The following is a 27,967-nucleotide window of genomic DNA, read 5'->3' on the forward strand; positions in this document are numbered from 1 at the left end:
GAAAATAGAAGCACATGTTATTTGACATTCAGTGATTGTATTGGGTTTGAGGTTTGGGATATTTTTGGTTAGCATGTACTTTAAGGGTGCTCAAAATATTATTTGATTCTAATTTTTGTTAGTTACCATATACTTTAACACTGCTTGAAAACAGAAGCACATGTTATTTGACAACCAATGATTGTATTGGGTTTTGGATTTTGTTTTGTTTTGTGTTTTTTTTTTTTTGATTAGCATGTACTTTAAGACTGACTGAAAACAGAAGCACAAGTTATTTGAAATCCAATGATTGTATTGGGTTTGAGGTGTGGGGTTATTTTTTGGTTAGCATGTACTTTAAGGGTGCTCAAAATATTATTTGATTTTAATTTTTGTTAGTTACCATGTACTTTAACACTGCTTGAAAACAGAAGCACATGTTATTTGACAACCAATGATTGTATTGGGTTTTGTTTTTTGTTTTTTTTTGGTTAGCATGTACTTTAAGAGTGTTCAAAATGTTATTTGATTTAAATTTTTTTTAGCTAGTATGTACTTTAAGACTGCTGGAAAACAGAAGCACACGTTACTTGACATCCAATATTTGTACTGGGTTTTTTTTTCTTTTAGTTAGCATGTACTTTAAGGGTACTCAAAATGTTATTTGACTTTAAATAATTTTTTTTTTGGTTAGCATGTACTGATTGAAAACAGAAGCACATGTTATTTGACATTCAGTGATTGTATTAGGTTTTTTTTAACATGTCGTTTAAGCCTGCTCAAAATATTATTTGACATCAAATAATTATTTTTAATTAGCATGTACTTTTAGACTGCTCAGAAATAGAAGCACATGTTATTTGACACCAAATTCAAATGATTGTGGTTTTTTGTTTTGTTTATTTCAGTTAGCATGTACCTTAAGACTGCTAGAAAATAAAAGCCCATGCATGTTATTTGGCATTGAATGATTTTGTTGGCTTTTTTTGTTAGTATGCATTTTTTAAGAGTGCTTGAAATATCATTTGACTTTAATTGTTTTTTAGTTAGCATGTACCTTAAGACTGCTTGAAAAATAGAACCACATGTTATTTGACATCAAATGATTGTATTGGTTTTTTTCAGTTAGAATGTATTTTGAGAGTGCTTGAAATGTTATTTGACATGAAATGATTGTTTTTTAGTTAGCATGTACTTTAAGAATGAAAGTAGAAGCACATGTTATTTGACATCAAATGATGGGAGGGTGGGTTGGTTAGCATGTACTTTAAGACTGCTTGAAAATAGAAGCACATGTTATTCAACATTAAATGATTGTGGGGTTTTTTGTTTGGTTTTTTTGTTGTTTTGTTTGTTTTTTGTTTTTTTTTTTGTTTTTTAATTATTTTAAATTTTTTTTTAATTTTTTGGTTAGCCTGTACTTTAAGACTGCTCAGAAAAAGCACATGTTATTTGACATCAAATGGTTGTTTTTTTAATTAGCATGTACTTTAAGACTGCTCAAAAAAAGTACCTGCTGCTTGACATCAAATAATTGCTTCTGAGTTAGCATGTACTTTAAGACTGCTCGAAAATTAAAATGCATGTTATATTTGACATCAAAACCGAGTGGTTAAGTTGTTATAGAAACCATACATTGTTTTATAAAGGTTGTATGTTAGAGGTGAAGCAGTTTGAACACACACACAACACACAGGATACACAACACAACACATAACACAACACGCACAAAACACAAACACACACACACACACACACACACACCCCAAACACCACACACCCCTCCACAATATACATCGAGGAGGTCTGCCAGTAACGGTGTGGTAAAGTGAGACGAATTTGTACCACCACCATCTTACAAACCCTCGAGCAGTCTCTAGGACCTGGGTAAGGATCCTTTGCATTTACCACCAATCAATGAAATACTCTCAAAGGTCAGAATTAAAATTTTAAATTTAGCTCCAACTCAAATCAGAGCAAAAGTTACAGAGCTTACTTTAATTTCTTAACATTTTCTGTAAGCTCATTTTCCAAATTGAGAAATTACCTTTGAGAAAGTTTGTTTGTTTGTTTGTTTTTAAGGCAAATGATAAATTGAGGATCAAGTCTAATTTTTTTTAGGATGAAAACTTGGGCCAAAATTGGGGTTGGGGTGGGGGAGGGGGATGGTATAACTTGGTAATAATGAGACTACTTGCTAAGTGGGGGTGGAGGGGGGACTTACTGAACAAAAATATCATCTGTGATAGAAAAAAAGTTTTTGGAAATGTCCAATTTGAATGCACAGAAACCCCCAACTTAATGTTGTGTTTAAGTATTAAGCAAGTAGCAAAAAAATAAAAAAAAAACCAAATCAGTTTAGCCTTCAACTATACTTTTTTCAGTATTAGAAATTCTCGATCAAATCATCATAAAATTCATAAACACAAGATCTATGATCGAGAAATGTCTCTTATAGCACTGAGCAAAGAGAGCCTGGATCATAGACCCATGTTCTTAGTGTGCTCCCTCTTTCTCTGTCCCCTTCAAAAGGTTTTTCTAACTTCAAAAATGGAATGGAAAGTGAGCAAAATTTACAGGCTATGAGCACTACTACTTACTAGATAAGCGAGCTCATTTATTAAACACTCTATGGGCCACCATCTTAGTGTAGCTTAGTGTGAGAAGGGAAAAACCTTTTTCAAGAGGAGAAGGGGGCTCAGAATCTCTCATTAAACATTTGTTTCCTCCTAAAGAGGCAAACTGAAGAAAATAACAACAACTACCACAAGACAACAACAATAACAACAATCCAAAGCATGGTTGTCAATATTGGTAATAGATCAAAGGCAGCTGGCCAACTTGTGTGAACAAAGCCATTACATGTTGGTGTCCATTTCTGTGTTCGCAGAAACCAAAGTTGCTTTCTATTCAGAAACTTTTGGCCTCTCCAAAAGCAGGTCTTGAGGATACCAGCTGAAATTCCACAACCAACACTTTCTTCTAAAAACAATTCCATGGCAATGTAATCAGTCTAGGAAGAACAACAACAAAATTACTTTTAGAATTCAAGTGTGAAGAGCATTTTCCTTTTGCAATTATTTCTAGTTCGTTTTTATTTCATTTTCAAAAAGAATTCTTTCTAGCAGACATGCAGAAAACCCTCTACCAGCTCTCCATGGTGGTTTCTTCCACAATATACTTCCCCCGCCCCCAAACCTCTACCCCACCCCTTCCCTTTCTGGGCTGGGGTTCTGCAGTTAAGGAAGGGCAGCCACAGCACCACATGGCCTGGTATGTGTAAGTATTGTTCTACTTTCTCCCAGAACAGAGGAGAGGCAGATAAAGGGAATCTTTCTTCACCTTCCCCCCACTGTTGATTTGTCAATTAAACACAATTCCTACACAGCGGCCGAGCATTCTGAAACTCTAAAAGTTCAAATTAAAAGCAAACATAGATTATCCAATTTATCCCATACTGTCCCCCACCCCAAACTATGGTATTATTGTTCCCATTTCACAGGTGAGGATACTGAAGTCCACAAAAGTTGATTTGCTAAAAGTCACAGAATAGAGACTTGATCTCAGTTTTCTGACCCCCTGTATTATGTTCTTCTCATGGAACCACTTTGATCCAGATAGTTGAGAGAAAACTATCTTTCTAAAAAAATCTACTATCTTATTTTCCTTTCTCTGAGAAGTGAAAATGGAAACATTCAGTTCTTTTTGTACTTGTGCATACTATGGTCTACTCTCAATTACTCACATGGGTAAAGAAAGGCAATAGCATAGATAATAATAAACAATGGCTTTAGAATGTCTTGACATGTGACTATCTTTCTTTGTCCTTGTCTTTCTGCCTGTGTCTCTGTCTCTGTCTCTCACATACACACATTTCTCAGAGACTGTTCTAGACCTTTTCTCCTTTCCTTTCAACCATACTCCTCCCAACCAAACTTGAGATGATTCCCCATAACCCCACTCCCCAAGGATTGAGATTAAGGCCATTTAAATTCTCAGCATCACCACCTTTACACTCAATTGAGTGGGTCACAAAGGAGGAAATATTCCTACTTCTCCTCTTGGCTAAACTCTACATGCACCAATGATCTCACTACCTTCAGACTCCTTTGGGTCTGTGCTCCAGCAATCATCTCCTCTGTTTCATCCATTTTCATTCTTTCCCCCTCCCAAAGTCTTCTCTTGACCCATCTACTGGCTCCTTCATTTCTGAAATTTCTTATGCCTCTACTTTCTCAGCATTTATTCTCTCTTCAACCCTTTGACCCCCCACTAAACTAATCACCAAATGCAATGGGCTTTAAAAAAAAGTCTTCATCTTCCTTGACCTCTCTGCAGCATTTGACAGTGACAACAAATGTCTGGGCACTCTCCCCTGACTATAGATTCTCTGCCCTTTTTTCTAAAGGCTGCTAAGCACTTGGTCTTCTGATCTTCTCCTGTATGGTGCTTCCTAAGGTCTTGGCCTCAACCCTCTTCCCTCTGTCAACATGGCCTATCTTGGCCTCTCATTCACCTCCACTCAGATGATTCCAAAATCTACTCAGATGTTCCAGTGGTGCCTCAAGCTGCTCTTGTTTTCACCAAAATTTGTTCCTCGATTTGCTATTTCTGTACTTGTACCATCATTAGTAAGTCACTAATTCTACCTATGCTATCTTTCTCACATTTGTCTACTCCTACTGTCAGCCCCTGTATAAGCCCTCATGCCACCCATGATAGCCTTCTAACAGGGCTTCTTGCCTCAACTGTCTCCCCACTTAATGGACCCTTCCAATTTCATCTTCTCCATGAATGGATCTGGTCATGTTATTATGCTTAGATTCTGAAATGGCCACGTAGTACTAACCAAGTAACTCTTCAATCTGCTTTATATCCACATGCATTCTAGCCAGACTGGACTGACTACTCATTGTCCCCAGGGATCATCCCTCTAACTGTCTATTCTGTGCCTACAATGTCTTCTTCCTGTACAGAATCAGACTTGAAAGAGTTTTGAGAGGTTATTGACTATAGCGAGTATTAGAACAGAAAACCCTTCTATCATAGCCCCATGAAATGCCTGGCCAGCCTCTGCCAGAAGAGCTCCAGGGAGGGCGAGCCCACTACTTCTGCCGACATTCATTCCACATCTGGACAATTCTCATTGTTAGGAAAATACTTCCAATGCCAAGTCAAAACCTGCCTCTCCATAACTCCTGCCTGCTCTGCCTAGTTCAACCCTCTGGAGTAGAGTAAGCAGGATAAGCCCAAATCTCTTCTACGTGAAAGCCCCTCAGATACCTGAAGACATTTATTATGTCCCCTGACCAAAGTCTTCTATTATCCAGGCTAAACACTCCCAGTTTTTTCTTTCAACCATTCTCCCCTCTAGTCTCCCCATCAACCACTCCCCCACCATGCAAAATTCCTATCCAGCCTTTAAAGCAATGCCTTTTTTAAACTTCAGACGTCACTGAGGACTCTGCTTGTACCACTGTGATGCACAAGTAACTACAATCTAAAATGACACGCTAGCAAATGGGCACCTTAAGAAATGGAACTCCGACTTAAGTGAGAAAACTACTCCCATTACTAAGTTCAACTCTCCCCTCTTATATTAGAGAACCTGTTTTAAAAGTACTGCTAAATTCAATTCAAACTGCCTTCCTTCCCACATCAAATGCCTCTGGAAGTAGGGGTGGGGTGGGGGAGTGCTAATTAAGTCCTCAGGTTTAAAATGGAAGGAACCTCAAACTTCCTGTCCTTCCAATTCCTGCTGAGCCATAGACAGGGGTGGTGATAATGCAAATGATAACTTATGTAGAAGTATCTTTAGTATAGGACTTTATAGATAGATAACAGAAACAACATTTGCAACAAACAACCTTCAGCACTCATACAGGCATTTATGGAAAAAAGAGAAATAGGTATTTTGGAGGGGGGGGTGGCATGCCTAAAAATGACAAGAGAAAAACCTCCGGGGACTAAAGCTACCCTTTAGAAGGGGCTACTCTTACAAAGGAAACAGCTCCAGAGAAAATGGTAATGAAAAAGCAGAGCTCAGAGCAGTCTGCAGACAAACACTGAGTGCATCGAGTCATAGCCCTACTCCACGCTAACCAAATACTTATCCTAAACGTGCTCACATATGCTGAGTACAGAGGATTCATCTGGGAATGCCCCGTGGCCTATTTTGCCTCGTGGCCCAGGGCACAGAATAACCAACGGTTAGCTGATCACTTCTTGATTCAGAACAACCTGTATTTTCAGATCCTCAGCTGGCTCTGAGAAGCCTTTAAATCACTTGGATAGCGACAGGTCAAGAGGTGTGAGAGGAAAGAGAGAAGCTATGGTGGGAACACTTTGGAGGAACCAACCTTCAGACTGTGGTATTGCTAGCTTGCTGGCTCCAGGCATATTCTAGCACAGGCTTCTACTCTGCTGCTACATTCCTCACCCCAACTTTCCATCTGTTCCTCTGGGAACCCTAGTCAATTACCATCGCTCTTGGAAAGAGCGACTTCCCATGACTTCCCAAACCAAGACAGCTTTTTGTGGTCAACAAGGATCACTCTCCTGTTGCCTAACCTCTATGTTTGTCTTTTCCATTAGAATCTTTGAAGACACATCTTGGCACACTGTAAGTACTTCATAAAAACTTTTTTTTCTTTCATTCATCCAATTTTTATGGCATCGATAATGCATACAACTCAGATATAAGGTATGTGAAGCTTCTTCCTGACAACATCTAGATGAAGTAAGCAGTACAATTATTATTATCTCAGTTTAACCGGAGAAAGTAAGGCTCTGAGAGGTGAAAATGACTTGCCCATTCTCACATAGCTAGGAAGTGTCTGAGGCAGGTTTTGAAACTGGGTTTCCTAACCAAGAAATACCTAGAGATAGCAATCCACTCCAATGAGGTGAGCAGAAATCAGTCCAAAGGGATTTTGTTAAATGGGAGGGAAAGAGAATGGTAGAAGGCAGTGGGTCAGCAATTTGCCCCAGGTATACTAGGATTACTTTAAAATTGATATCAAGCACAAATTCCTAGGCACTACATTTAGTTTGTTGAATGAACCTAAAAGAATAGGAGAAAGCAACCCCCATGTGGGCGTCAAGCAGCCACTTTTAACTAGTCATTATTTCACAAGAGGCTTAAAAACACAAACTTACAGCTGGATATAGCATCAAAGGTCTCCAATGCCCTCCCGCCTACTTGTGGCTATTAGTCATGATCTGTAGGAAATGTTTATTTCTTAACATTTGAACATAAAATACAAATTCAAATAGCCCTAGAATTAAGATATCCAAATTGCAAGTCAGGGACTTTCTTGTGATATCATATAGGCATTTCTTAGGTTGGCGTATACATTCCAGCAAAGTTAATCTTATTTTCCCACTGACTTCTCTTCTAAAACTGGAAATGCCATTGCCACACACCAAACCACTGAAAAAGGTGGAAAGGGATTAAAATTACAGCTGTCCTTTAGAATTCTAAGCAACATAGCACACCACCATGAGTCCTTATGCCGTTATGTCAAAAGTGGGGTGAACTGTCATTTTCTGACCTATGAAATCACCTTGATCACTCTTCTTGTGGCCTAACCTATTTCTCCCATGCCTTCGGAGTCTACATCTGAGCAATGAGTCCTTTTCCTCTGCCTAACTAGTTATTTCTTGGTTTAATAGAGCTGGGCTATTTTGTAGTTGGTGTCTTTATGTAAGGGACGATGGGTGTAAGTTAGGAACTTCCTATGTTCAAAGCTTCCAATGAAGATCAAAAAAATCAATGTCCTACTCTATTGTTTCTATATGTCTATATATTCCCTAGGATACTGGGTACCTGGAGGATTCCACAGGCTAATATGGACCCAGCTCCATGGCATTTGTTAGCATTAGCCTAATCTCCATTGTTTTGTTTTGTTTTGTTTTAAAGAATTTCCTGATGCTTGTTTTTTTTTTTAATAGCAATTATTTTTGGACACCATCTCTGACTTGAACTCTCCCTGATAACCAAGGTTAGTGGTGAAGTACAAACAACTGACAGGTCCATCTGCTCCTGTAGTCTCTTTCCTGTCTGTACTGATGGAGAAGAGTTGGGTTTCATTATATGCTCTTTAGACTCAAGGTTGGTTATTATAATTACCCAAAGTCCAACTTTGAATGGTCTTTCCCTTTAGATTACTGAAGTCAATATGTCCACTGTTTTGGCCCTGCTTACTTCATTTTCTATCAGTTCATACAAAACTTCCAATGTTTCTCTTTTGCATATTTTTCCTTTCTTACTGTACAATGGTGTCGCATTATATTTATATGTTACAGTTTATTCAGCTATTTCCCAACTAATGGGCATCCACTTGGTTTCTAGTTCTTTCCTACCATAAAAAATAGTGCCAAAGAATTAAAAAAAACACCTTAATATCTGGACATTTTTAGTGGAATTTAATGTTAACAAGATGCCACAATCACTTTGGTTCATAACACTTTTCATTTTTATTTTGATTCAAAGCTCCAAGAATTCACAGTGCCATTTATTCATGCAATAAACAATGACGGCTACTATATGCAAGTTACTATGGAGGCCCTTCAGAAGGTAATGCCATAAGACCTGCCCTAGAATTTAGAATCTAGTTTGGGGGCAGTAGTGGGGAATAAGCACTAATTAAAATACAAGACAGTATTGATGAGGTCAGAATTCAAGAGACATTTATTTAAGACCTATTTTATGCAGGATAATGTGCTGGGCAAGGTATAAAATTTAATTAAGAGAGGTGACATAGATGATTTTTACAGAATAACACACAGGTGTGAAAGAAAAGAAAAGAGTACCATATTCACTATAATGGTAGAAAAGACAATGATTACCAGCTCAGAGAAGGCTTCCTAAAGGACATGATGCTTGAGTTAAAATGCAGAAATGGAAACACTTCCACAGGACTAGTCACCCAAAAATGGGGGGAGGAGACTAGGGGAAAGAGAGAGAGGGAGAAGAAGAGGGAGAGAGGAGGAGGAGGAGGTGGGGAAGAGACTGAAGACCCCATCACAACTACCATCATGCCACTATGCCAGGCTTGTGATCCATTTCCTGCACTCTTCCTTTACTTTTTCTTTTATTCAGGTCATCTGTAATATTCTGCTTTTGTTTCTCTCTCCACTGATCTTTCCCCAAATGCTTTCCACTTTGTTTTCCCTGCTCCGATTGCTGGATTTCCTCACTGAGTATACGAGGCTACCCCACTCCTTTTATTTTACCTCTCCTGTTTCTTTTGAATTAAATCTACCTATCCAGAGTAAAAGTCTACTCATGGATACTCCCACCAATTTTCAATGATACCTATGAGGTCAAATATGTCTCCTTGTATTAAGAATCCTGATTCCCCTTCTTTGTTGCCTAAACTTGGACATTTACACATAGACATTTAAGGTTAAAGGTTTTCCTCCTGGCTCCTTTCATGGGTTTTGTCTCTAGCATACTTCCAGTATCAACTATCCTTGTTTGGGAGTCTGTCATTCCTATATTTAAATGTATGGCTCAAACCAAGTCTCTTTTCTAGACACGACCTTTTTAGTTGGTTGGTACCTTCCCAAATCAATCATTCTACTTTTTCCTTCTTTACCTCCAATGACCAACAAGAAAGAAGATACAACCTGTGTCTCTGCAGTCTTCAGTTTCTTGCCCAAAACTTTATCACATTTAGCCATTCCTTCTAGGTTCCTTTTGGCAGGATTCTTTGTGGCCACACAAATAACCAGAATTAGGTAGTAATCATATTCTAAAATCGGTTTTGGGAGGGTCTCTATTATGTGTTGTGCACTCCAGGAATACAACAGACCTCTCTAACTTGCTGTTTTCCAGACAATGACTAGGTGCCTCAGCTCGGTGGAGCAGGAAGTTTCTCAACCTCCCTGAGTCTCCCTCTGACCCTTCCTGAATGATCCTGTACCTGGTAGCTTTTGTGGTTCCTTGGAGAGCAAGTAGCTACTTCCTTCTCAGAGCCCATAAAAAGGGGCTGACTTGGGGCAGCCAGGTGGCTCAGCGAGTAAGAGTCCAGTGTCGGGATGACCTGGGGATCGAATCCGGGATCAGACACTTAGCACCCACCCAGAAACACCTGGCCATGTAACCTTGAGCAAGTTACTTAATCCCAATTGCTTAGGGACAGCTAGGTGGCTCAGCAAGTAAGAGCACTGGCTCCAGTGTCGGGATGACCTGGGATTGAATCTGGGCTCTGATACTCAGCACCACACTCAGAAATAACTGGCCGTGTAACCTTGAGCAAGTTATTTAACCCCAATTGCTTAAAAAAAGGGGGGGCTGACTAAAAATAGGAGTTTATAATCTGGTTTGTGTTATCTATAAAGAATTGCTAGAATTTTTACTGAAGTGCTCATCCTAGTTTTCAAAAGGGACATGAATGATGGCCAGAAATAACCTGAAACTTCACAATCAACGAAAAATTACTCAAGAACACTTAAGTTTCTATGGAAGACATCTGAGCAATTTCATCAATAAAAAGGGTAATCTATTAAAGATAATTCTGATCAAATTTGAATGCTGGATAATATCATTTCATCATTACAAAAAGAGGAGTGCAAATTTCTCACATTTCACTTAAGTCCCAGTGAATTTCACTTCTAAGTGATCCTGACTACCCCAGTGCAAGATATTCTATCATCCTTCAATGATCAGCACAGGCTTCTATCCCTGTACAAAAAGATTTCAAGTACTGCCAATAAAATGTCCAAGTTATTTTTACATATCTTACAGCTTAAAAATGTACCAAACTTCATCAATTTAATTTTAACTAGGTTTTTAATGTCAAAAAGATAGGTTTTGATTTTTTAAGTTTCTAAAATCCACTTGACTGCCAGCCAAAGGCAAGCTTATTTTTAAAGCAAATGCAGAATACATTTTTCTACATCTTTCTCTCACTGGCCAGTCTTTCTCTGACCTCGGGTTAGTTAGGACTAGAACAGGGGTGATTGCTGCTACCAGAACACCTGCTTTGATGATTCAGAACATGGTGCTTTGCACACAGTAGGCCCTTAACAAACAGAAGGATGACAGAACAAAACTTAAAGGGGAAGTTAAATTATAAAAGGAATTTTGGTAAAGATCTGGAAAATGTAAGTATGTTATTAAATATATACATATATATATATATTATATTTGAATTACAGGGAATGTAGTTTATTAGTTACACAAATACAACCCTATTTGCTTCAACTAACATCTCACCTTTGTGCCCTAACAGTAAATAGACTGCAGGCTGCCTTTTTTTTTTGCAAAATATCACAAATAATAAAACAATAAAACAAGTAGGTTCAAATGGGAATAAGAAAGCTGGCCTTCCTTTTGGAGTTCATTTAACAGACAGCTTAAAAAAATACCCAAGCATCTCTGTTTTCAATTGAGCTGCTTAAGAGTTCAGGAAAATATGAATTTCAACATGGTTTAAGAATCTTAAATGAAATAGGATAAACTTCTCAGCCCGGATCAGAGGGAAAGGACTCTGCAGAATCAAAGGGAGAGTCCTGACTACGAGCTAAAGCTCATTTGAAGGCAGTATGGCACACTAGATAGCATTGTTTAGGTATGGCTCATACATTGACAATATGAAGCTATACCCTCTATTCCATCACTGTAACGCCAGGCCTGACATTTACTACTCTTAACGTTTGGGTTTTTAGTTTTGTCACAGGAATCCTATCCAAAGTTTGATTATTTGTGGTTTTGTTGCTAGCCAGTGACTCATTTGTTGAATTCTAAACAAAGATTCTCCAGGGGATTTTTCTACCTCGACCCAGTGTATAAACTTTCAATTAATACCCTTTTCACCATACAGGTCAACTTGATTTTGTGAATGCTTATTTGACACAGTTCTGAATTAACCAATTTAATGAATGCCAGACTTCCACATGGGAGGTCTCATACTATGTATACTTCAGCTGCTGTTCTGGCCTTCTTGGCTTCCATACTAGTTGAGCCAAAACAAAAGGAAGAAAAAAAGATAAGAGAGAGAAGGGAAGAAAGAGAAAGAAAGGAAGAGACTAGAAAAAGAAATCCCCCTCTTCAAATTCCCAAATCAGTAAAAAGTCCCTACATCCCTGTTTCCACTGGGATGGGAGCAAAATGCAGTCAAAGGCCTCCCAATGCCCATTCTATTAGTGGAAGTGAATCCATCAATATTGGCCCCTTACTGTGTTCTGTTCTGAGTGTTAAGTACATGCCTTTAGAAGAGGCAGGACTGTCTTTTGCACCACATAGGTTATTTCATAAATAAGTCAGCTGGAATAGCCACATCTCAATGTGATTCTTCCAACTGGGACATTCTACTGAACTGATGAAATGCTAACCAGGGTGGCTGCTTAAATGTGGCAGGGAGAACTCTTCAATTGGAATTAGTACAATGGAAGCATGGCTTTCATCAGTATGCAAAGATCCCATGGATTGATTGCTCACTTGACTAACCTCTGTCTCAGAGATGGGAATTAAATGCCCGTGGACTGTGAACCAACAAAGGCAAGATGCTCCTTAAAGGGCACAGCGGAATTTTTCAACATGGAATGCTAAGGCTGGAAAGGGTCTGAAGGGGTCCGCTAGCCCAACACCCTCATTTGACAGACAAGGAAAATGGGGCCTCCAGGGGGGAACGAGAATCCAATCTCACAGCTGCCAAGTGAGGGCTTTCTCCCATATCATTCCGCCTCCCCCATGGAGAGTGCTTAGAGGACATTTTTCAGTGACATGGTATGCTACTAAATTTCTTTAATTTGTAGTTAGACAGGATGTTCTTGGTCATCTGTATTACAAAGACAAAGATAATTGTTAACATGTAAAGAATTCATTTCTTCAAACTGTCAGCCTATATTTGTAAAGAAATACAAGGCTATTTGCGGGGGGGGGGAGATTTTAGCAACTGGAACTTGATAGAAGTCACTAGTGGAATGCCCCAGGGCTCTATGCTTAGCCCACTGATTCATGAAGCTTAGCAACCATGCTGGATACCATGTTTTCAGTTGTTTAGTGGATTGTAGTGACTGGAAGATGCATGTTGCGATATGGCTTTTCCAAGCTCACTTCTTTATGGAATAACCTATGCAATGTGAAAGGTGTTACTGTCTTATGTTTAACAGCCAGAGTATGGGAGAGGCATAGTTAGATAGCAGTTTGTCTGAAAAAGATCCAAGGGGTCTTATTGGACTGCAAGCTCAACAATAAATCGACAATGTAACATAGCAGCCTAAAAAAGCCAGTGGGATCTTGGGCTGAATTAAGATATATATAGCATCCATGACTAGGGAGATCAGCTCTCTCTCCTTTCATCCTGGTCAGCTTACATCTGTGTTCATTCTGCATACCATGTTTTAAGAAGGAGAGTGACAAAGTGGATAATATACAAGAGGACAGAAACCAGAATGGTGAAGGAGCTTGAGCCCATGCCACATAAGGACTGGGAGAAAGAATTAGGGATATTTAGCCTGGAGAACAAATGGCTCATGGGGAACATGATGGCTATTAAACATTTGAAGGGATTTCACGTTCAAGAGGGATTCACCTTGTTGCTTGGCCCCGGAAGACAGAACTCAAACCAACTAGTGAAAATTTTCAGAGACAAATCTGGGCTTGATGTTAGGAAAAAAAAAACTTACTAATCAGCAGTTCTCAAGCTTTTTGGTCTCAAGACCCCTTTACACTCTTAAAATAATTAGCGAGAACCCCCTGAAGAGCTATTGTTTATGTGACATTTAGTGTATTTGAAATTAAAATCCCTTAGTATTATTATTAAAAGTGTTGACCTTGTAGACCTTCTGAAAGGGTCTCAAGGACCCCTGGGGGTGCCTGGACTACACTTTGAGAACCACTGTTCTTGGCCATTAGAGTGGAATGGGCTGCCCTGGGAGGTAGGGAGCGAGTTCCTCCTTCTTGGAGATCTTCAAACAGAAAGTGAATCAGGTAGAATGTGGCGGGGATTTGGGGGAGGGAGGCGGGAGTGGCTTGGCCTTGTTGATCCCAGAGTTCCCTTTCAGCTCTGAAATTTTGTGATCTTTGAGAGGTACACGCCTGACCTTTTGGTAGCTTCACTTTCTGACATCACCTAGTCCGGCACTATGTGCAAAGTAGGCCCTAAGTGAATGCTTATTAACTGACTCAAATGTCAAATTATACTGTGATTTCAAATTTATATTATAAAATACACGAGTCGACTCGTGATTGGCCATGCTAATAGAGGGGAGCAATGGTACAGATAATTTAAAATGGGATAATCCAAAAATAATTTCAATTTGCTTTTGAAATGCAGTACAGGTTTTTTGGCAGCATGTTTCCCTTTCTAATCCTGCTTTGCTTTGGCCAATATTAAAATGAGCTTGCATTCCTTGAGCACACTCCAAGACAGTGGAAGAGAGGCTGCTTAGCTACTTTGGGAGGGTGGGTTGGGGGTTGAGGTAGGAAGAGAAAGCAGCCTGAGACCACAACTTTCTAGTGGATATCCCACAAAGAAATTATATCTGTTTTACATATGATTTTATAAGATATGCTTACATGTGGATGGCCATTTTTCCCCCAATGAGATACATCTGAGGCTTTTCATGGATGTGTGTGTGCGCGTGTGTGCATATGTGTGTGCACATGTGTGCGTGCGCACGTATGTGTATGTGTGTGTAAAACCTATGATTAAGGCTAGAATATATGTAATGTGAATATATTAATATTGAACTTTTTCCACACCAGGACTAACAAACTGGGGAGCATGACTTACCTCTATGGTGGCAGTGATTGTCCGAGTATTAGCAGTAGAATTGGAGGCAGGCAGAAGTGAGCCTAGGCTTGGCAGCAGTTTCTTTATCAGTCTTGATTTACCCATACCAAACGTCTCTTAGAGGGCATCATTTAAAATTCATAGAAATAGATGTATCTGCATATATATGCATGTATTAAACTGTTATTGGACCATCAGGAAGACAACATCTAATTTACATGTGGGAGAAGGGCCAACCCTTTGGTCAATCTAGTTTCTACCTCTGAAATGTTAACATGACCTGAATGTACTCAACTCTGGACACATATTAACTGGGTATGAGACACAGGTCAGGAAGCAGTCATGTAAGAACCTGGTTCAGTTACTAGTGAATCTTGACCTTGAGGAAATATTCTAAATATGTGCTCAAAACACTTATAATACTTTAAATATTTGAATTTTCATGCTCTTACCATCTAAAACTCAATAGCCAACTTATTTCCCAGTGAGTCTAGCACTGAGTACATCAATTTAAAAGTAGAGCAATGAGAGAAAAATGAAGAATTTTTAAAAATCATATGGAAAAATTTTACCAGGCAATTTGTATTACTAACTACTATGTTACAGAGAATTCTGTAGGAGGCACCACTATGTTATTATCAAATCTTAATTAGGCCAAAGAAGAAGTAGACTGTTTTTTTTCCTAAAATAAAGAGGGAGAAAGGCCACCAAAACTACAGGGCAGTGACTTGTGTACATGTGGCCAGCATGGATTAGAAAACATGTATATTTTCAGTTTATGATTTCCATTGGCTGTTGATATGTTAAAACTTATTGTCTTCCCAATTTTTCTCATTACTCTGTAACTGAATTTTTCCAATTGGGAGAACAACTTTTTGGATAGTTTCTCAATGAATTCTGGGTTGGAACCCTCCCTATTCCTGTCTACTAAATGTACTTCTCAAAAAAACAAATGAAATTAACTTTTCTATTTCCATTTGTATAATGCTATAAACCTGAACGTTAATTTTTAATATGCTAATAAAGCTGCACATGACTAAAATTCCCCCAGCAATTTGTAGGGAGGGCCAAGAAGAACGTTCTACTAGGCCACTTTAGCATGAATCATAGACATGCCTCTATTAAATGTTGAGGTACACTTTCTGCTAAGAAATCTTCAAATGAAACAATGTACTTTATTCCCTCTATCTTTTTTTTTAAATTATTTTACATATCATTCTTTGTTTCATGAGTTGCCATTGCCAAAAATATTCAGTAGCTACCTCACAGGGCTGTTGGGACCAAATGAGATAAAGACACAAAGCTCTTTGCAAACCTGAAAGTGTGTTATAAACATGAGCTATCACCAAGTGGCCAGCCAAGCTATGGGTGATGAGGCCCTGTACTGAGCTTACTAATTATGTTCAGAAGTCAGTCTGTTATCAGCACAACTCATTGGCAATTACTCAACAGGATTAACTCAAAATCAAGCTAAATAAATAATTATCAGTAAAAACCTATACTGGGAAACAGAAGCATATATCTTGGAATCAAAAGTATCATCTCCTAAAAAACAAAACAAAACAGGATTAGAATGCAAGGCCTGCCAATTTCCTTATCCAAAGCCCATATACCTTTCTAGGGCATGATACCCAAAGCTGTTTGGAACTAGAAATATATAGTAGCATCCAAGTAATACTCTGAAAAAGTTACAATGAACTATTGGACAGAGGGAATACAAAGTTCTGTTAAATCATACATGTCAGAAACAGTGCTACATTAAGTGATATAATTTATGATTGTTGGAAAAAGTGATAAAATTATCCTTATTTGCTGATGACATGATGGTTTACTTAGAAAATCCCAGAGAATCATCAAATAAACTAATTAAGATAATTAATTGCTTCAGTAGAGTAGCAGGATGCAAAATAAATCCACAAAAATTGTCAGCATTTGTATATGACAATAATGCCGAACAGAAAATAACAGAAAGAGAAATTCCACTCTAACTATAAAATGCATAAAATATCTAGGAGTCAGTCTACCAAGACAAACTCAACACATATATGCAATTACAAAACCCTCTTTACCAAAATAAAGGAAGATATAATTGGAACAATATTTATTGCTCATGCATGGGCCACACCAACATAATAAAAATGACAACATTTCTTGACTTACTTCACACATTTAGTGCTCTGCCAATCACATTACCATGGGTTTATTTTATAGAACTATAAGAATCAGACAAAAATAACAAAATTCATTTGGAACACCAAAAGGGCAAGAATAGGAGGATAGTTCCTAATGAGACAGGAGAAAGAGGCAATTCTAAAAGGAAAAAAATAGATATTTGGGTTCCAAAAAATAAAAAAATTGTTTTGTATGAATAAAAATCAATGCAGATAGAGCAAGAAGAGGAACTCAATTGAGAAAAAATCTTGGCATCAGATCTCTGATAAAAGTCTGAGATCCAAGATCATATTGGAAGCTAACAAGGGAGGAAGCAGGGCAGAATGGATAAAGACAATATCCTCAGAGTCAGAAAGACCCGGGTTGAGGTCCCACCTCTGATATATACTTGCCATGTGACCCTATCAAAGCCCCAAACCACTCTCTAGAATTCTAAATTACAGAACAAATGCCAACCTGTAATGATAGAAGGGGTTCTTTATATGAAAGAAATTACAGGTGCGGTTTCCTCCTGCTCTGACCTCTTCCCGCCAAAGTATTAACTCTATTTAAGAATGAATCACAATGATTTATTGAGTGCTTACTATGTGTTAAGCACTGGGGATACAAATAGAAAAAGAAGACATTCCCTGTTCTCAAGGAGCTTGTTATCTAATTGAAGAAGTAGCTCAGTAGCAAGGATGATGGAAAGACCTAGAGGTCATCAGGATGCAGTTGCAGGGCTGATGGCATGACCTAAAAGTCCTTAGGATGCATCAAGGTATATGATCTACAGAGGTAGCCCACAATCATTAGGAATGGAGTAGTGGGTCTCAGAGCCACAGAAGAGAGGAGATTTCATATTTAGCTGGGAAAGAGAAGTGGAGCTTAGATCCCTTTGGGTACTCCCAGATGAGGTCTGGGGTAGCCTGCTGGTGGAGGGAGGACTAAGTTGGACAGCAGTTTTTTGACCAACTAAGAGAAAGAATCTCTAAAGAAACAGATGTGTGCTCAGAGGTCATGTCTATTCCGTTAATATCTAGTCCCTCACAAGCAGGGATATATAACCAGAGCCGGAGATATATAACGATTCTCTTCTGATCTCGAATACTAACAACCTACTATATTCTTCCTCATGGTTGGAAAGGGTTGGCTTTTATGTAATTTTGAAAATGAGAACAAAAAGACAACTAAAGATATGTAGGCCACTAATAATGAACTCTGTCTAATGTCTACAATGAAGGAAGATCAAGAGAATTCGTTGTTTGTAGTAAATAAGTATGCTTGCATTGAACAAAGCATGCACTTCCACTGGCCATCCAAGGCCAGGAAATATACTTTCCCATAATAAGAGCTCTGAAGATGATAGAAGCCATTACTTAAATAATTAGCTTTAAGACAAGAAAGCAAACAGAAAGAATCCATTACTTTAACTCACTGTAGACATTAGCTATAATTCAATCTTAAGCTGTGATGAACACAGTCAACTCTTGGTTATCTGTGCACAGATTGCTTTATTGATCATACAGAGAAAATGTTTCAACCCATGTCAGTTTTCCTCTGTCTCTCAGCACAGATTTGGTCATTTGGTTGTGGTGTGAGGTAGCCCTGTGGCTTCGGAACAGGTCATAACGAGTAGCAGGGGAGACCACAAGTCAAAACCCTGTATTAGTGTATAGGAAATATGAATTTGCTGTAAAAACAATAGATTGATATTAGTCTTCGGAATGAATGACCTTTGGATTAACCACAGTTTTATCGGGGATAACGGAGGGTTGTCCAAACATTTGGATAAATAGCCAAGAAGCTATTCCTACTAAATTCAACAGATATGTATTAAGGGGCTACTATATGCCAGTGCCTGGCATATAGATTCTCAGATAGGGGGAGGGGGAAGAGGAGAAATGTACATAGAGAAGTTAATGCAAAATATAGAAAAATGAATGGAGATGGAGGGGGAATTCTGCAAACAGGGAGGACAGCCTGTATCAAGGCATGATGGTAGAATGTGACATAAGCCAGAGAGCTTGGCTAAAAAGCCAAAGAGTATATAAAGGGGAGTAACGTGAGAGTGATGGGAAAGTGAGTCTGAGACCAGGCTGTCAAGGACTTTAACTGTTGTAACAGAATGGTTTATATTTTATCCTAGAGGCAAGAAGGAGCCAATGGAAGATTCTGGGGACCCTGAGGACCCAAAAGTCTCCTTTCTCCGAAGGTATGGGGACCGTAAAATGTGTGTCAATATGTTTCTAGCAATAATGCTAGAGGGAGTGTGGTATAAAAGCTAGAAACCTGACTTTGAAGCCATGCAGACCTGGCTTCTAGTCCTACCTCTGACATATACAGGTTAAATAACCCTGGGCAAGTCACTTAGATTCTCAGTGCTTTAGGCCAGAGGTTTTAAACATGGCTGCCACACAGACACTGCGCAGCAGGCCAGAACCAGATGAAAAAATCATTGGGTACTGTTTAACAAAAGAAATAAAAATACGATAAAACACAGATAACCCTACATTTAAAAACTAAGTCAATACGGGGCCCAAAGGGGATCCTTACTTATAGATTAATGGCCCCTGTTGACACTACTGTTTTAGGTAATTTTTTGCAGAAAAGATGCTTCCGGGCATTAGCAAGAGGAATTCTCATAAAACGTTGAAATGGGCACAGTCTCTACCTTATCCTATTAGTAAAGCTCGACCAGCATCAGCTTGCCCTTGTCATTTCTAATCTCACATTTCAAAAAGCAGATCTTTAATCTGTTACTTTCTAAGTATTCAGGATCACTGATCAAGAGTTCGAAGGGACCTTTAAGTTCATTTAATCTACATCCCTTATTTTGCAGCTGAGGATACTAAGGCCTAAAGAGGTAAAGGGACTTGCTCAGGGTCATACAAGTAGTAAGTTGCAGAGCCCGGAATGGAACTCAGGCCCTTTGGTTTCAAATTTACTTCTTTTCTCACTGGGCCTTGGGGCTTCCCAGAGCCAGGCTCTCTAATCTCATGAAAGAAATCTGAATTTTCTGCCCCAACTTCCAGTACACGAAGTTGGCCCTATGATATAAAACGAATTTGACACACCTTGTAATGTAATATTTTAAAACATGAGGAAAAATAACAAGGAATAATTCTTAGAGTATGAATAACAGTGATATATTCTAAATCAATTAAAAAACCCCAACACAAAATGGAAATAATCCAATACCCAAAATAGTTGTAACGTGCTCAAACCCTGGCCTACCTCATACACTGTTCCCATCTCAGATGTAGTAATTAGCAACTTGGCTAGTTGCAGACTCTCTTCAGTCATCGTTTGTTCATCCATTCAACAAATAATGAATACCTACCATGTAGATATGAGTAGCATCATAGCACAATAGAAATGCTGGAAGATCCAGGTTTGAACTTCATCTTGCTTACTATCCACAGAATCTTGGACAACACATTTAAAGTCTACAATTCTCAGTTTCCTCATTTCGAAAAATGAAGAAAACAAATGCTCCTCCTATTTCACATGGTTGTTGCAAGGAAAATATTTTATTAAGTGCAAAGCACTATATAATAGTGAGCTATCATCACCTAGATGGTCTAGTGAATGGAATTTTGGACTTGGGACTCAGGACTACCCAAGTTTGAATCCTTGCTTAGAGACTTACTAGCTGTGTGGCCCTAGGCAAGTCACCTAACTTTTCCCTGTATCACTTTTCTCCTCTGTAAAATGTGGATAATAACAGCACTTACCTCATATTTCTGTGAGGATCAAAGGAGATAACAAATATAAAAGTACTTGGCAAACCTGAAACATTAGCTATTATTATTATAATCATCATAATCACAATTACTGTATTGTGCTATACCAGGCTATGAAGAATACAAACAATTATCATTTGACTAATGTCTATACAATTACAAATCTAATTGAAAAAATAAACAGGAAAAAAATCAACATGTGTGAATAACACTATTGCCACCAAGTAGAATATAATTATGCCCTAAACCATGTGGTACAGAAAATAAGTATTATAGGAATTCAGAGAAGGGGGAGAAACAGAATCTGAGCTATGACTGGGACAGAGAGGCTGTAGGTAGGGAGAGAAGAATGGAAAACATGTTTTGGGCAAGGAGAAGACAGGAAAATAGGAACCACCATGCCATGTCTGGGGAACATGGAGGAGACTTGTCATAACATGTCTGCTTTTCTATCTAAGGTAAGTTAAGAAACTACTGGATCCTTTCCAGACATCTTTGCCCAGTAAAAGATGTCCAAATCAATTTATTGTCATATTCCTATACAGTATCCTGAAGATGGAAGAGACACCACAGGTAATATGATCAAGTCATATTGAATGACCTCTACAGGTATTACCTCTACAACATCTTTTGTGTTCAGTTGTTTTTCAGGCATGTCCAACTCTTCATGATCCCATTTGGGGTTTTCTTGGCAAAGACACTGGAGTGGTTTGCCATTTCCTTCTCTAGCTTATTTTACAGATGAGGAACCTGAGGAAACAAAGTGACTTGCCCAGGGACACAGGGCTAGTAAGGGTCTCAGGCTGGATTTTAACTCAGGTCTCCCTGACTCTAGGTCTGGTGCTCTATACATTACAGCACCACCTAGCTACCCCCTACAACATCTAGTTTCTGCTTAAAGATTTCCACAATAGGATTAATCTGGACAACCCAAGCCAATTCTGACCAGTTTTTGATTGAGAGTATTTCCTTCTGTTGGGTCCAAATTTAAAGCTTCTAACCCATAGCTCTTAGTTTTACATACTTTAAAAGCCAGAAGTTGAACCATAACCTCTAAAGAGACCACTGATCTAAAACTGGAGTTTATAATCTTGCTTAGTTTATATATCTGTCTACACATAAAAGAACTTCTAAAGTCCTAATTGCTGAAGTGCTCCTTTTATGTTTCAAAAGGAAGATGAATAATAGAATCATACACAATCTATGCAGAATTATTGGAGAAGACTTGAGTTTCTAGGGAACATACATTATCCTGATAATTTGATCAAATATATTTTGACAGCTTAATAAAATGTTACCGGTCAAAACTGAATTTTTTCTAACTCACTCATTTTAATACTACAGAAAGGGTAAAAAAAAATACCATCACCCTTTTCACCCAAGTCGAAGTGAGTTTCAGTTCTGAAGTGACCCTAATCACCAAGGAGTGTAGAAACATATATTTGAATAATTCTTACCACGGCGTTTTGAGTACTGCACAAAATGTTTTCCAATACTGCCAAAAAATTGGTGAGTTATTTTTTATACAGTCTTATGATATACAAAAGCACGAAACTGCCGTTTCAAGATAAAATACTATATCCCAAAGGGGGAGGTTTTAATTTTCAAAATATATAAAATCTGCTTGCTTGCCTATCAAAAGCAAATTTGTTTTTCAAAACAATGGTGGAGTTCCAATTTCTCCTCCGTTATTCCTTCTACCTGTTGTCTTCTGATCTCAGATGAAATAAAACTGAAAGGTAGGAGAGAGGCATGTTCCCTTCACATTACCTGCATTGTGCAATGTGTTGTCTCAAAACCCAACAAGGAATATTAGCTAACAAAGCATTTGTGATAATAGGCCTTGAAAACCTGGCTACAATAATTGGTGACAAAGTGATCTGAGTTATGGACATCCTTGTTTACTACAGTCTACTGACTTCCATTTTACTTTCTTCTTGAAAGTCTCTAGACTGACCCAATTAGCCACACTGAGCAGAGAGGAAAATGAGAAATCTCTTCCACAAGCTAACTTTAAAGCTCTCAGTTCCTCTATAGGTTAAATCCTTTTGCTACTATGATTAAAAGCCTAATTGTGGTAAAAGTTCTCAGGTGATCCCTTTAGAATGAAAACATATTGCTATGAAGGAAGTACAGTACTGTCCTTCCCTTGCCCCCTCCACTAGGTCCTTTTCCATTATAACAAAAACATTTCCAGTTGACTGGACGGCAGGATTGAAGTCAACAATGTAACAGCAGTCACTAAGCCGTGATCTTCATGGCTTCTTGTTACATGTTAATCTTCTTCCAAGATGGGTCATAGTTACTATAACAAGTTTTGCTGGGGTCTTTTCCCGACCCTCTTCCCCACCTTCCCCAGTGGGAGAATCTCTGTCGGATCTTTGCTAACAGTTCTAGAGCACTTCTGTTAAAAAATGTTGGTCGCTTCAAGGAGGTGGGAAAGGAAATTTTATACAGCTAGCTCCTGCAAGAAGACACAGCTATTGGGTCTGTCCTTGGAATACTGGAGGAAGGCTGCGGAAGCCTCTGTACCTCACGGCCAAGTCCTAACCTGTCAGGATAGTGTGAGTCAGAAGAGTGATAGTCAGAATGAGTGCTAGGCTCTGAGTTGGGTCCTGGGTTCGAATGTTGATTTTGATACTAGCTACATGACCATGGACAAATCATTTAACCTGCCCAAGGCTCCATTTTTTCATCTGAGAAATAGTGGTGATACCTTGTAGTGCTTACCTCACGGCACTGTTGCGAGGATCAAATAAAAAAAAATGTAAAGCATTCTGCAAACCTTAAAGCGCTAAATGTCCGCTCTTATCACTATAGCAACACAGGGATGTCCAACTAGACAAAGGTCCCTGGGCAAATGAGAGTGACTCCCAGCTTCTAGGAGCAGTGTATGATTCCTTTATTTGCACATCTTCAAAAAATGGAAGGGTATTTAGATTAGTGAATCTCGTAGCTGGTGTCTTCTGATACCTGATAGGGTTGTGGGTTTCTTGAAGCCCCCACAAACTGGGGAACACCCATCTATATGCCAGGCCTCCTCAGGATCCTCCTAATTTGTCAAAAAGCACCTTGAAAGATGCCTTGGGCGAGGGCACACAGTCCATGCTCCAAGGATCTTCCTGAAGAAGCTTCCTCAGAGAAAACTGCTGCTTCAGGCAACAAGGTATGCATGGACCTGGCAGGGAGTGTCAATGCTCCAACATCTGGCATTTGGGAGAGTCAATCTGCATCGGATCCTGAGGCTGAAGTGAATGTTTTATAATGGCTGACCATGAAAATGTTCAAACACTTATCAGGGACTATAATTTTTTTTTTTACTACAAAGTAAATTTTTTTTAGTGGGGGTGGAGGGACTGGCTCAAATCTTTCCCTTAGAACAACTGTGAACACACGGATTTTACTTATAAGTACCCTTTAAAAAGGTGAAGTACTCTTTTTAAAAATGGCTGAAACTCAAAAACCTCACAATAAATTATCAAAATTATTTGTTTTATGGACTATAGTCTGAAATTAATAGGCTATCAATTTGAGCTTAGAATCTTTGCTACAGTGAGACTTTTGTCATATTGGTATTTCTAGTGAATAAATTTAGCACGGAGAAAGCAGTCTGACACTGCCATTATACTCTGCTATAACAGGATTTGACCTGTGCAAAATTTCATTAGCCAGGATAATGTAATGAACCACTTTTTAAATCAAATACTAAAGAATGCCACTTTATGTCTGATATTTTATTGGCTAAAATGTTGATTTTGGAGATCTTACCTTTCCCCTCCAATACGAAGATTTGGGGGTGGGGTAAATAAGGTTAGGGGGAAAAACATAATGTTATTTCCAGGCTCAGGAGGAAGTAATAAGAATGGCCAAAGGCTCATAAATGACACAAGCCTCACACCTATACCTCATAAATGCTTTTTTTTCATGAAAAAGAATCAGAAAATGGTGGGCACTGAATCACACATACACACAAAAGAAATGGATTATATTTAATAGACAGGAAGTGACTTGTTACCTATTCGAGAGTCATCCCTTAATCAGTTGTTGGTGAAAAGTCAGACTACCGTCTTGTTAAAGCAAATACCAAAATTCAAACAAAGTTAGAAAAATAAAAATGAGAAAAAATACCATTCAATTGAAACAACTTCATCCTGACCTATTTAAACAAGTTATTGATGAAAAAATGGGAAAGGAATGGAGTAAAGGGCATTGACGCTGATTACAATTATATACAGGCTTAACTGATAAACTTGTTGCCATAATGAAGAGTCCAAAATAACTGAAAAACTGCCTTAGTCTGCAAACATTTGACTTATTTGCAAAGGAGAGTGCTATGGCAACTAATAGCAATTCATCTGTAAATCTCATGAAGAAGGATGGGGAAAGATGACCCCAAAAGACAGTTGAGAAGGGCATCGTAAATGTGGAACAAACCAGGATTTCAAAGAAATGTATGCTCTAAAAAACAGATGGGCTCTTTGCATGGCAATAGGTAATCAATGGAAAACCTGTATGCTCCTTTAGTATCCTTGCAATATCAAGAGAAAATTAAAAGGCCCCCAACATGTTGGGTGGATCCACTATGAATTTAGGGGAGGCTTTGGCATTGTATAGGACAGGTAGATTTGAATGAATTATGATCTGCATTGTTGGAAGGAATCCCCAAATTAATGAGATTAGAGATCCTATATAATATACAAAGACCACTTGTCTCGTCTGATCGGTTCTCTTGCCCTTCACAAAAGGAATAACTTCTCTTCTATCATCCTCTGATGTGGAAGGAAAATGGGGGGGGGGGATTTTCTATTCCATATTGTTTGAAACTACTGGTTCTATATCATATCAGGACATTAGGAGCACAGGAATAGTGGGTTCGCCAGTGCAGATAACCATATTAAAAATGAAAATTTTCCAAGTGCTTGAGTTACAATCTACTCGTTTTAGATGTTTAAAAGACTATTCAAGATAATAAATGCTTTTGGATCATTTAATTTAAATTTTGTTTTAAAGATTAAGGCCAGATAATATTTCTAGGTTTCTCTTTAGCCGGCTTGAAATAAAGATAATTATTCATTCAGGCTTTGATGGATCCGGGATCTCACTGAGGTGGGTAGTACTTCTACCAGTGGAACCATACGCATGAGGGTTGTCCCTTTCCTTCCATAAATCTTCCATGAAGGATCTTCCAAATGTACTGGAAATTTCAATAGGCATACATTTTATTTTTTAATATGCATACATTTTAAGAAGGCTGTGAGGAGAGATTTTTAAATAGTTGACTATAGAGCAACGAGGCTTATTTCCATCAGCCACCCAAGAACATCAGTCTCAATACTTCACACACAAGCGTTGCCTTTTGAGGTCATGATTAAAATAAGACCATGTAAAACAATTTAAAATACTTAGGTATCCATATGACATAAATAAAACAGATTAGAAAGTGTGACTTTGGCTATAAAAGAATTTTAGTTCAGGTTTAGGTTAAATATCCTAGAGAAAGAAATCAAAATGAACGCTTGACATGCTTAACACCAAGATTCTTGGCTTAATGTAACAGCTATAGTTTGGATTTTTTTTCTTCTTCCATTCTCATAGGTTTACTTAGAGATGCAAGGGACCAGGGAGACTGGCTAGTCCAATCTTTTCACTGAGGAACCTGAGACCCAGGGAGAGGGGAAGTGACTGGCCTAAGGTTATACAGGGAGTGAAAGCATGTTTCTGGTGCCATTGTAAATGGACAGGAAGACTGAGAGAAAGAAGCTGAGTGAAAAATGATTCTGTACTTTTGCTGCCTAAGGGCTATAATACTCTTCACCTAAGGATGGTAATTAAGAATGTTTTCATTTGGATTCTCTGATAATAAAAATGCTTCTTAAAGCTCACTTTCAACCACTGTATCACTACACTTATAATTTATACAATCAACATTGTTATCACATTCCTTTGCACAAAAATCTAAAGTAATTTCATGCATCAAATCTCCTTCCCACTCCCAATCCTGTGGCATTGTGCGCAGAATGCTGGACTTGGGGAGTTAGGAGACCTGGGTCGGAATCTCAACTGTAATGATTTACTAACTGGGCAAGTCACTTAGCCTTTCTATATTTCAAATTTCCTCAATCTCATAGGGAGAAACTCTGTTTAAGTGCTATGTTCTTGGATGGCTCCAGGCTTTTGTTGGTGTAACAGTCCCTCCACTGAAGCAAATTGTAACTCCTCTATACTTTGATAAATAGCCTGCTTGGGCTATTACACCTGAAAACTTCACTACCCCAAGGCTAACCTAGAGTGACGCACCTCTGACCTTGCCTAGGCAAATCCTCTGACAGACATCTAGTCTGTTACCAAACCCATATCTGTCACCTTGCAACAAACTAGAACCTGCCAGACCTTGTTCTCCACTGAATACTTTATATCAAGCCAGGGTCAACTCTGCACCCTGACAGAGTATATCAAGCCAAGGTCAACTCTGCACCCTGAGGGAATATTAATGCTACAGAGTTGAGCTACAAGGTAACTCTGGAAAATTTGGGTTTGCATTCATTTCATCAAAACCAATCACTTTTGCATGAAACACAATCTACAGAGCTTGTAAATCCTGTGAATTTTAGAAGAGATGCCATTTAATTTAGATAAATGCATTTCAATTACAAAAAAAAATCAACCTCAAAAGTATAAAAAGGTGTGGCCAACTATGGCAACACAGAGATAATGCAAATTTCAACTGCATTACAGAGGAATGATGTCCAGGTCTGCACAAATGAGTGGTCCATACTTCATCCTGGCTAGACCACATATGGTTTACCACTGGGTATGACATTTTAGGAAGGATATTGATAAACTGGTGCATAAGAAGGCAACCAGAACAGTAAAAGGATTTAAATCTATGCCATATGAGATTCAGTTAAGACAACCGATGGCTGTCTTCAATATGGAAGACAATTAGTCTTGTTTTCCCTCACCTTAAAGGGGAGAATGAAGAAAAATGCATAGAAGCTGAAAAGAGGCAAATTTAAGCTTGATAGAAGGGGAAGGAAAAATAAATCCCAATCTACCAACTAGACTTATCCCCAAATGAAAAGGCCTGCCTTGAGAGAACAAAGGACTGTAAATCTAGGGCTGCAAGTAATCTCAGAGGACAGCTAGTTCTACCCTGTTGCTTTACAGATGAGGAAACTGAGGCCCAGGGAGGTGCCCAAAATAACATAGGTAGTCAATATCAGAAGTGGGGTTTGAACCTACATTCACTGACTCCAGAGTTTGTGCTTATTTTTCCATTCTCCACTGAGACGGGACGTTCCCCATCAACAGAGGTGTTTCTTCTAGCCAAGGCCAGATGACCAC

At 38.6% G+C, this 27,967-nt stretch overlaps 1 protein-coding gene across 1 annotated transcript in view; it reads right to left on the reverse strand.

Annotated features, from left to right (window-relative positions):
- Positions 1-27,967, reverse strand: part of IRS4 (insulin receptor substrate 4) — a 35,907-nt gene that overhangs the window by 1,225 nt on the left and 6,715 nt on the right. The window contains exon 2 of the mRNA XM_069100422.1: positions 1-2,992. This exon is cut by the window's left edge and continues 1,225 nt beyond it. Coding sequence (XP_068956523.1) covers positions 2,988-2,992 — 5 coding nt within the window. The 3' untranslated portion in view covers positions 1-2,987. The remainder of the gene's footprint in view (positions 2,993-27,967) is intronic.

This window comes from Petaurus breviceps, unplaced genomic scaffold (genome assembly GCF_028583685.1).
Source record: "Petaurus breviceps papuanus isolate PSGF00001 unplaced genomic scaffold, PetGlider_PUasm1.0 400, whole genome shotgun sequence".
Lineage (NCBI taxonomy): Eukaryota > Metazoa > Chordata > Mammalia > Diprotodontia > Petauridae > Petaurus > Petaurus breviceps.